Raw genomic sequence first — 11,403 nt, 5'->3', positions numbered from 1 at the left:
CCTAACCCTAGTTTAAACCCCTACTTTGAAACCCTAACCCTAGTTTGAAACCCTAACCCTAATTTAAACCCCTACTTTGAAACCCTAACCCTAGTTTAAACTATTATTGGTAATAATATCTGTAATTTTGCTGTCACCAAAATTGACAATTACAAGAGGGAAGAAGAAGAAAAAAAAGGACACGGGAGGCACGTTTTTGATGGCGTGTAAACAGTGCAACGTTTTATTTGATTTCTTCTCCAAGTAAATTTCCATGACAGGTGCACATTGGTGACATTTTTTCTTCTTGGTACGGCCGCGGTGAAATAATCGGTGCGATTTTAACGACACGAAAACGTTCTCGTCAAGGAAGTGCATAGCATCTAAATGTCAACACTGAAGCTGTGAAACTCTTCGCTTGACTTCATGACTAAACGCCCAAATTAATTGACCATAAATGAGCCTTGTGAAGAATATCAGAAAAATAAAAATATGTATATTATATATATATATAACTATATATATATATGTTTATAGTGTCAGGCTGTTTCTGGATGTTCACTGTGACGCACACTTGGACAGCAAGATTCCTTCAACAGTTTGTCACGTCACTTTTGTTGCTTTTAATGATGCTGCAGTTTGATTTTCGGAAAGGAATATTTGGGCCACGCTGAGAGAAAATAAATGGCCGGTTACGAGCAAAATTGCAAAAAATATCACAAAGAGTCATACAAAGTCATTCTGATAATAAAGTCATAATTTTACAAGAAAGAAAAAAAATCTACTAAAAAGAACAAGTATATAAGATATAGTAATATAAAGACAGCATTTGACAAGAAAAATATACAAAATATTGTGCATAAGTATTTTTTCATAAATGAGTTAATTTGTAATTTCCATTTTTGTGGGGTGAAAGTTTTAGTTTTTTTTTATATAAACGTTATCAACCACTAACATTTTATTAATATTTATATATTAAAAAAATGTATTAATTATATTATATAATTATGTTTATGTTTATACTTACGTATTATGTAATTTATATATAATATATAATTATATTAATAATATATATTTTTTTAATTTTGTAATATATGCAACTAGGAAGTAAAGAAAACCTGTAACGTTTCAAACAATCACATCTTTTTCCTGTTAATCCATTTTTTTCTATTCCACTTTTCATAGCAAAAAAAAAGAAAAAAAATTGTTCGTAAGGTTTTCTGCGAGCACAGAATGACAAATTCACAGCTAAAGATTGCCCCCCCCCCCCGCCCAAAAAAAACACAAAACATTTTATGATAATTAGTTGGGTTTGTTGCATCGTAAACCAAGGAATGTTTGTAAGAATTCTTTGCAACTCCATTTTTTCTCTCCATTGCTTTTCATGTAATAGGAACAATAGGACAAATGCAGTGAAATGGCGCAATTTTTTCCCCCCGTTTGTAAAGTTTGCATCCAAAGTGGGTACATTTTTCACAGGATTTTTTTTTTGTACAATAAATTGACTAAATTGTAAATTCCCCCTTTTTTTTTTCTTACAGGTAAAATTGTTACTTTTGGGGGGTTTGCTTCCTCGTGAATTAGTTTTGTTAGTAACAATTTTTTTCAATTTTTGTTTTCGTGTAATCCGAATAACAGATCAGATGCAGAGAAAGTATGTGCACTTTTGTTCAGTTTGTTAAGGTTAGCTGCTAGCACAAAAATAAAAAACGAGAAAAAAAATGTTAATCTTCATAATGATCGTACATTTTGAATGACTTAATTGAAATTTTTAGTGTTAATCCAAATCCTCCTTTGCACCGTAGAGAAGAAACGCGCAATACAAAGCAACTTGTAACGTTGGCCTAAAGTGTCTCATCGGGTCCGCTCCTTTGCAAAAGGCACAGATATGTGAAGTCATTTTTATTTATTATTTTTTTTTTTTTATACACAAGTGACATCAAACGTAGGATGCGCTCTAATGCCCCTTCGCCCCTCTCAGCATCAATAAGTTTAACCAAAGAAAAATCAGATAGTAGTGAAGATCTTTTTTCTTTTTCTTTTTTTTTATCCAAGATTATTTTTGGCTTTATCCCTTTTTGAGTCATTTAGCCAGAAGGCCATTTTCATCCAGACGCGCCGTAAACGAAAAACGCGGATGTAACCGGTTTATAAGAAAATACTGAAAACATTTGCGAAAGGTTATACACGACGGGGAAATATACAGTTATCGAGAGGGTTGATTGGAAAGCAAGAAGCGGCTTGATTGGAAACGACGACGACGACGACGCGCGCACACACACGCGCGCGCACTTGGTTTTTAAAGGCAGGAGGTCAAATGTGAGCCAAAAGAAAGAAAAACAAAAAAAGAGACAACGGAGAGAAGCGCCCCCAACTCAGGCGATGGCTTTCGCTTCGGGTAAGAAAGCCTCCCAGTACTTGATCAGCTGGACACGCACACACACGCACACGCACACACACACAGGAGAGATCACATGATTATACAAACCAACTGGACCAGAAAAGTTCAAGTAAGACGTTGTTGTAGGGAGAGCATACAGCAGACATGATGACTTGTACAGATAATAACTAGACGAGAACGTTGGGGCGCTGGCACGTGGGACTGGAACCCTTGAAAAGTGTCCATGTTTTTGCCGGTTCATGAATATTCAGCCAAGTTTAGGCCCTCGAAAAAAACACAATCATTCCGAAAAGAGGATTGGATAAATTATTTAGTATTTAGTTAAAATATGACTTCTACAAAAGTCACTTGGGCTGGGTTTAAAAAAATACAATAAAATACAAAAAAATATATATTGAATAATCAATATAAATTTTCATTTTTGAGCCTGATATTGATTCATAAAATCATGAATCGATTATTTTAGTATCTCTTTTTTCCATAAATTCGTAAAAAAAATAGAAATTTAAAGGCCAATGTTTTTTTTGTATCTTACGGTTTTCTTCAAATTTACTGTTCACATGAATTTAAAAGTATTTTCTTACATTTATGAAAGACACGACTTGTTGCACTTGAAGACAATTCAGAATATGCAAAGTTTATATTTACAATTATTGAAAATATTTTCATCTCATCCTTGCTGATTTTGTATAACAATTAAATGATTATAACGTGCAACTTTCATTCATAAACTAAATCATTTAAACCCCATTTTTGGGGGGGGGAATTGAATGTTGGCGGAGTTTTTATCACGTGCTTGATATTTAAGAAGAATTGATGTTCCATAATGAGTCAATATCGATTGAAGTGAATTGAAATCGCCCCCCCGCCCTAAAAGTCACCTGTTGCTGAGACTTGAGCACGTTCTCCAGGTAGGTGACGATCTGTCTTTTGAAGTTCCTCGCCTTTTCTTTCTGTGAAGACACGAGTTCATACGGTGAGGACGAACGAACGCGCGGTTTTTCCGGCGCGACCGAGTCAAACCCGCGCACCTCAAACCGCATCACTTCCTTGCGCACGGTGGCCGACACGCGGTCGAAGTCTCGCTCGAACTGCGCCACTTTGGCCTCCCACTGCGGACCACAAGAGACAAAACGCGTTCAGCGGGTTACGGGTCGGACGTCGAGGTCGTGTTTCGGAAAAAGTCCGACGTCTCACTTCTGCGATCTCCTCCTTTGCCAGCTGCAGCTTGTCGGGTTTGTTGGCCCACTGCAGTTTGGCTTCGCCCTCGCGCTTCTTCTGCAGCATGCTCTGCGCGTCCTGCCAGCGCTGCCACGCCTTCATGCGATGGTCGAACGAGCCCTGCGCATTCAAGCGACACAGGGTGAACGAGTGGATTCTGCGCATGGGGAGCGCATACGTGCTCGTGGAGGCCATACACGCATATGGAGTCGGAAGAGTCGGTCTTTAAAAAATTAATAAATAAAAAGGTGGTTGGCTTCATTTATAAAATGGTTAGAAGTTGTAGGGAGTGCATACAAAGGTTTGTGGACACGTCCCGTGGCATTACACAACTGTTTCTGGGAGTGCATACAGGGAAGTGAAGGTCATACTGAGTCACACAATATGAGCAGTATTGAGCAAATGTTTTCAATTAGCAGATGTAGGGAGTGCATACGTGAGTATGTGGCCAAGCCATGCAGCAGAAACGGTGCATTAGTTGGCATTCAGGGTTCTAACTCTGGGAACTTTATTAACTTTTTTTTTTTTTTAAGATTACAATTTTATAAATAATGATTCCACAAAGGGTGCTCATACAGGCCTGAGGAGGCCATACATACCTAGCAGCCACATTAAGTCCAAAGAGTTGTTTTGGGGAAACTTCACAGGACAGTTTTTCTCTATTCGTTTTCATTGTATGTAAAAAGACAATAGGGAGTGCATACAGCCACATGGAGGCCATGCACATATACTGAGCAGTCACAAGGGAATTAACTTTTTCATTCATACAAATTATTCATTTACAATTTCATTTTGAAAGGAGTGCATACAAGCCCCTGCAAGGTTATGCAACACAGTGTGCGTTTCATATTAGGGAGTACATACACAATGCAATTTAAAAAATGCTTTTCTGTGGATTTGTGCTTGGAAGTCTTAAAGCGTGCGTACCCTGACAGCCCCGAGCAGTCGTATGAAATCGGCGATGAGCTCGGCGAATCCGAAGGTGTCGTTGGCCGCCTGGTCCTGATGCAGCTGCTCCATCTTGTCCTCCACCTCAGCCAACTGCGAGAGGGCGCGGGACAGCGCCGTGTTGTCCTCCGCGCTGCCCAGCATGGCGGCGCTCTTGGCGAAGCTCGCCGTGTTCATGGAAAGTTCTGGCGGCGGCAGGTCAAGAAAAGAGATACGTTTCCAAGTTGGAGCGTAAAGTGTTGCTTGTTACTTTTGTCATCGTTTCAGCTCAGGTTAGCGCTCGTTAGCATCTTTGCTAATTGTTTCCGAATATTACAAACGATCCTGTGAGAAGCAAAACGGCGTTAACCTTTTCTGTGCATGACCAGCGACTCCACCAGCGCGTGGAGCTTCCTGAACTGTTGGTCTGCAGACTCCACCTCCTGCAGCTTTTCCTCGAACCACTGCACCCACAAACACACGCTGGCGCTGTTGGGACGTATATCGACGAGCCGACAAGGCCAGAAGAGGACGGAACTCACCACGTCCGACTCGTTCATCTTGATGGTCATTTTGCTGACGGCGTCCGTCGCCTTGGTGATCATTTTCAGGAAGCCGGCGCCGCTCAGAGCTTGCGTGCTCACAGCTCGGGGCAACTGAACGCACACAAACGTTCAGTAGAAGGAAAACGCGACAAGCGCTTGGTCGTCACCGCTCGCCCACTCACAAAAGCTGCTTTGAATGAACTGATTTGAGTTTAAATTCAATAAAGCAGAACAAAAGTAGATCTTACTTCGTCTCTCTCCAGGAACTCTCGCACGTCAGGATCTTGGAGAAGCGATGGGTGCGTCACCACCCTCTGAAGGTACCTGTTCGAACCACGAGACATCACAGCTGGAATTCAAAATGATCATGCAAATGCTGCTTTTCGATCATTTTTATAAACAGTCTATGCAAAAGTCTAATTCTAGATTGAATGTTTTTAAACCAACCCTCCAATGATAACAGTATTGTTCTAGTGCTGTCAATATCGAATCTTTTTAAACTCGATTATCCTATTGATTATTCCATCGAATAATCATGTAACATACACCCCCCCTTTTTTTTTATCCACTAAGGTTGGATGTAAGTTGAATTGAGTGGATATAAGTACTTTAATTTACTATCTTCTATACATAAGCATTATTAAACACCAACAAAATTAGCCTATGCTAAATCAATCATAATTAGCATTAGCGCGCTAGCGATTAGCACTTCAGGTAAACAAACAAAAACCATTATGTATTTAGTTCACACATACATCATTATATCTACATTACATAAGTGTCTTAAAAGTCACTTACAGACAATGCTTCAACATTATTCCATGAGTAAACAAGGGTAGTAGCCTATGCTAAACGGTTAGCAAACGCGATTAGCATTAACGCGCTAGCGATTACACTTAAGGTAAACAAAAACCAGCGACTATTTAATTCACACATACATCATTATATCTACATTACATACTTAATAGCGTCTTAAAAGTCACTTACATACGATGATTCATCATTATTCCATTAGTAAACAAGGGTAGAGCTAGCTGTTAGCAACATGTGCTCAATAACTTCCTGTTCCTGTCTTCTTCTGAGCCCGTTTAGTGCATGACTGCCCTCTACTGGTTAAGTGACGAACACCTAAAATTGAGTAGCAGATTATATTTGGGAATAATTACAGCCCAAGGGCTTTTTAGGACGTTCAGAACTTCCTTTCCAGTGTTTTGGGGAAGCTCAATATGCTTTATTGTGTAAAAACCCATTAAGTACTAAGTCAGTGAATGTTTTTTTAGCAGACATATAACATCTGCCATTCGGCCACTAGATGGTTCACTACCAGAAGAAATAAAGATCAGATTACAGCCACCATTGTAATACTGCGAGCATCTGCAACAACAACAACAACAAAAAAGTCAGAGTATAAAACATGGACACCCCAAATATGGTTCCGGTGGAGCTTCGAGGCAGAAAATTTTAGTCGACCTATTTTTTCACCTCTCCAGGGCGCCTCTTCTTCTCTCCAAAAAGTCGGCAGACGACGAGTCCTCCTTCCCCACCTTGATTTTGGTCATACCTGCCACGCAGTGACAACAACGTGAGAGGAGCCCTCGACGGCGGCCATGTTGGCTGAAGGTTCGCCTACCTAGGATGCTCTTCTCCGGCGGCGGGGGCACGATGAAGCCGTTTGGCCCGTGCTTCTCCGAGAGCTTCTCGTACAGGCCCAGGAAGTCGCTGAAGCGTCGGCGCACCGTGAACGTCTTCTTGCGGAACATGGACAACGTGGTCTGGAACCAAATGATTAAAACCTTTGTATTGCTTTACATACAACACGTTTGGAAGATTTGAATAAAATTACCTGAGTGGACACTTTGTAGGCCATGTAGGCGGTCATTCCGTCCCCTGGACATCAATAAAATGGCAAAATTCACAGCAGGTGTTAATTGGATTTATGGGCTAATGCCGGATTGCAAAGAGTGATGAATTTAAAAAATAATAATAATTTAAAAGGGAAATCTCACCTATTTTTTCTGGGTCGGTAATAGAGACAGTAATGTCAAATTTGTCTTCCAGTTCTGACTCCTCCTCTTCCTCCAGCTGCAATTTACGATGAAGAGAAGGCGAAATGTCACTTTCTTTCATTATGGTTTTCTAACACCTAACAGTGACATTTTTTTAATATCACAAACACCTAACAAAACGGTGTTTTTATTTTGAGGTCTGAAACGCATCTGACGCTTAGTCATCAAACGGCTTACGAACTGAACTGACAGTCACTTATAGGGCGGGCGGACTTTTTTATTTATTATATATAACACATACAATATTGCAATGTGATCTTTATTTCTTCTGTTAGTGTATCTAGTGACCAAATGGCGGATGTTATTTGTCTGCTAAAAAAAACTTTCACTAACTTAATACTTTGTGAGTTTTTATTCAAGACAATACAGCACATTGAGCGTCCCCAAAACACAGGAAAGAAAGTTCTGAACTTCCTCAAAAGCACCTGGGCTGTTATTACTCCAAAATATAATCTGCTACTCAGTTTTAGGTGTTCATCACTTAACCAGTAGAGGGCAGTCATCCATGAAACGTGCCCATAAGAAGACAGGAACAGGAAATTATTGAGCTCATGTAGCTAACAGCTAGCTCTACCCTTGTTTACTCATGGAATGTTGAAGCATCGTCTTTTAAGACACGATGACGTGTTGTGTAGATATAATGATGTATGTGTTACCTAAATAGTAGCTAGTGTTTGTTTACCTGAATTGATAATCGCTAGCGCGCTAATGCTAATCACAATTGCTAACCATTTCGCAAAGGCAAATGTTGTTGGTGGTTACTAACGGATATGTATAGCAGATAATAAATTATGAGTACTTAAATACACGCACAAAAAAAGGGAGGGGGCACGATTACTCGAAAATTCGATGGAATAATCTATTTTAAAAATATTCGGTAGTGATATCATAGCACTAGTCACTTACTTCCTCCAGCGCAGCCTCCGGTGCCTTGGCCACACCGGCAGCGCTCGACATGGTGGGAGCAGACGTGGAAGGTTTGGCGGTGGCGGCGGCGGCAGCGGCGGCAGCCTTCTTCCTTTCGCTTCGCGGGCTGTCGAGCGAGAGCTCCACTGTGGCTTCTGCGGGAATGCAAATACTTGAACTCACTTGTTACAGCATGGACCCAAACGACGTGAAGCTGGAAGCAAAAGGCAACCGGCGCACTGACCTGCAAATATATCCGAGCTTTCTTCCACGTGGACTCCGTTTGTCCTGGAGTTGAGGCGGGAGTTGTTGCCGGGGGGGACGGCTTCCTCTGCGAAGATGTCGGCGTGCTTACGCTCTGGCGGGGACCCTTCGCCCACTTTGCCGCCGCCGTCCCTCAAGAGCGGCTCGTCCAGCGGGTCATTGGCGGCGGGCTTTTTCTTGGCGCCCAGCGGCTTGGCGAACAGATCCTCGTCGGGCTCGCCGAAGAGGCTCTTTTGAGGCGGTTTGGCGGCTTTCATTTGTCGCGGGTCGGCAAACAAGTCGCTGCCTTCGTCTTCGAACAGGTCCGTGGCAGCGGCGGCGTTTTGCTTCTGGGCCGCAGCTGGCAGGGGGTCGTCAAAAAAGTCCGCCAGAGGGTCGACGATTTTGCTAGGTGGATTTGGTGCAAGGTCGGCCGAGGAACCGATATCTAAAAGCGGTGCGCTTTCTTGTACTCTTGAACTGACCTCATCCAAAAGACTTTCTCCCGCATCCCCCGCCCCTACTTCCTGTAACTGCGGTTCAGTTTCGCTTCCCAGTATGTCGACAAAATCATCGTTGAGAGGGTTTTCACCGGACATTCTCTTTTCACCTCTGGGCTCGTCGAGCGAGGCGGCCGGAGTCATCCAGTTGCCGCCCATGAGGTCGTCAAACTCGTCGGAGCGCTCGCTGGGCGTTTTGGATTCCGACCCGCTGCTGATGGGGTCGCTGGCGGCGTCGCTGGGAGGCGACATCAAATTGTCGCTCGACGTTTTGGATCCCAACCCGCTGCTGAGGAGGTCGCTCGTTGAGTCTGCCGCGACGTCGCTGGGAGGACTCGCCAAATCGTCGCTGGGCTGGCTGACCGTCGGCGTCTCGCTGAGGGACGAGTTGTTCTGGAAACAAACAAGAAACATTAGAATGTATAGCCGGTGTACATTTTTTTCCCCCTTAAATCTTTAATACATCCTAATTATATATGTATTTCTTAAAAAGGTACAAATTCGGGTGGAATTAATTAATCCCCCCTGAATATTGCAATTGCGGTAGTATTGCACCAATTTTAGGAGGCAAAAATAACGCGACATCATAATTTCCTGTATGACATTTGGCCGCTTGTGGTTTTATTGCCATTTTGTAAGGAGTGTTTTATGTCACGTTTATGTTAGAACGTGTTCAAAAATAAATTGGATTGGCCTCACTAATAAGAGAAAAAATTGGCATCAATTAAAAAAATATATACAAATTCCAACTCTTAACTTTGAAAGGTCTTAAAGTGCATTTATTGAACTTTTCAAATTTTCAAAATGTTTTTTTTAAATCTTAGGCCAAAGACCTCTTTGTTTTAAAATTATAATAATTGGTCTACCCCTAATAATAATAATAATAATAATAATAATAATAATGCATAAGATGTTTGTACTATTCTCCAAATCTTTCCTTTCACTTAAGATTGTGCTCTACTGTCACAAATCCCTTCTGACACATTTCTTGACCAGCTTCCTGCCTCTACTCTCTTCTTCACCCTTTCTTCCTCTTCGTTACTTTTAAACAGCACTATGTCCCCACCCTTTTTTTGGCTTTTTCTTCCAAGCTTTTCCCTATTCAGGGTCAGCATTTTCTATGAGCTGTCTCCAAACGTTTCTGTCAAGAGTGTTCTTTTCATCCACTTCTTTCTCTTTCACATCATATTTAATGCAGGTTTCCCAGCTGGCTTCTTCGTCATGCTTGAAAGTGCCCTGCACTGTACTTCATACGCAGTCACACCACACAAGCATCTTCATTTCCGTAACATCAGGCTTCTTTTCTTCTACTTGTTGAGTGGTGCTGCTTCCAATCCGTACATTATGGCTGCTCGAACCACTTTTTGATGGACATTATCTTTTAATGAAGCATTTAAGTGATTGTTAATGTTGGAATCACTTTCAAATCATGGCCAGCAAATATCAAGGGTTCTCCTAGTAAAAAAAAAAAAAAAAAGAAGAAGAAAAAGCAAGCTTGCACATTTGCTGTGTGTTAAGTGTAAAGCTGCTGAGTTCGCATTTTCCCAAATCGCTGCCTTTTTTTCCTTTTGAACTTTGACTCAGGCGAAAACATCCGGGTTCTAACCACGTGACCGCCACCCGCTCACATGACAGGAGGCTGCCCTCCGTGCATGGGACACTTTTTCATCTCCATTCAAGTAAGAATCACTGCTAATCAGGACCATAACTTAAGCAGTCGAACCCCAAAGCCAACTTCTCCATAAAAATATCAAACCCTACCCCCCCTCCCCCGCATAAAAAACAGTGTTAGTACTAGTTTGTCCGTCCATTCGCAATGTAAAGATCTCAGGTAATTAAAATGACGATATTAGTTGTGGTGATGCAATAAATAATCACTTTGCACTTAAAGTGAAAGTAAACACCGTGGAATATAAATCAACATTAGTTACTTTTAGGCAACCATGTGGACGCGAGTAAAAACTTTTGCAAAAAACAACAAGGTAAAAGTGGCGACTGTTTTTTTTTTTTCCACGCGCATTGCTATGGCTAACCGTCAGCGAGAGTTAGCCGAGTATGGAGACGGAAGAAGCGGCCGTGGGGAAAGTTGAGACCGTACCACACTCGTGAAGAGGTCGTCTCCGTCGTCTTCATCGCTGCCTCGGCCTACGGCGTCTCCGGCGTCGGGGAACGGAGGAGGACTGCGCTCCGAGCTGGACGCCATCTTCAATTCGCTAATTTACCAACTTAACGCACACGCGCGCGGCTAGACGAGACACGACAGTTGACGGCGATCTGTGTGCTTTTTCGGCGGATAATGTTGACTCCTCCGCTGCCCGTGCAAGCACACGCAACACGGCGGTGAAAAGTGACGCCTGGGGGACGGTGGAAGTGCTTCAAAGTGACAGGGAAGTCGGCAGTGGAGTGAGGGAGGAGGAGGAGGAGGAGGGGAGACGGGGGCGCGACGCCAATAACCGCCGCTGTCACTTTTCACTTCCTGGTTAGCTTAGCGAGCTAGCACGATGCCTCACTTCCTATTATGAATCCCTCCGAGTTCTAGGCAGAACACGCCCTTTTACAATATGATTGGCTATTGTACCTAGACAGGCGTGACCGGTTGCTTTAACTGGATGTAG

General features: G+C 42.3%; 1 protein-coding gene across 2 annotated transcripts; it reads right to left on the bottom strand.

Moving 5' to 3' along the window:
* Positions 1 to 199: 199 nt before the first annotated feature.
* On the bottom strand, positions 200 to 11,270 carry snx1a (sorting nexin 1a). Of its 2 annotated transcripts, XM_086073609.1 has the most exons (15): positions 10,887 to 11,269; positions 8,290 to 9,181; positions 8,046 to 8,200; positions 7,080 to 7,155; positions 6,917 to 6,960; positions 6,704 to 6,845; positions 6,556 to 6,634; positions 5,322 to 5,397; positions 5,071 to 5,184; positions 4,899 to 4,992; positions 4,529 to 4,734; positions 3,578 to 3,721; positions 3,412 to 3,492; positions 3,262 to 3,333; positions 200 to 2,405 (listed from the first exon to the last, which is right to left on the bottom strand). In XM_086073609.1, exons 1-15 carry the CDS (start codon positions 10,989 to 10,991, stop codon positions 2,355 to 2,357), a joined length of 2,331 nt encoding a protein of 776 aa, XP_085929735.1. In that variant the 5' UTR covers positions 10,992 to 11,269; the 3' UTR covers positions 200 to 2,354. The 2 variants fall into 2 exon arrangements, with proteins under 2 accessions (XP_085929735.1, XP_085929734.1); XM_086073608.1 differs by having other exon boundaries at positions 6,556 to 6,845; positions 10,887 to 11,270.
* Positions 11,271 to 11,403: the final 133 nt, after the last annotated feature.

Source organism: Leptonotus elevatus, chromosome 4 (assembly GCF_054856555.1).
Source record: "Leptonotus elevatus isolate MCC_2025b chromosome 4, RoL_Lele_1.0, whole genome shotgun sequence".
In the NCBI taxonomy this organism is placed as follows: Eukaryota; Metazoa; Chordata; class Actinopteri; order Syngnathiformes; family Syngnathidae; genus Leptonotus; species Leptonotus elevatus.
The sequence above is the reverse complement of the archived record's forward strand: the minus strand, read 5'-3'. Positions and strand labels throughout refer to the sequence as shown.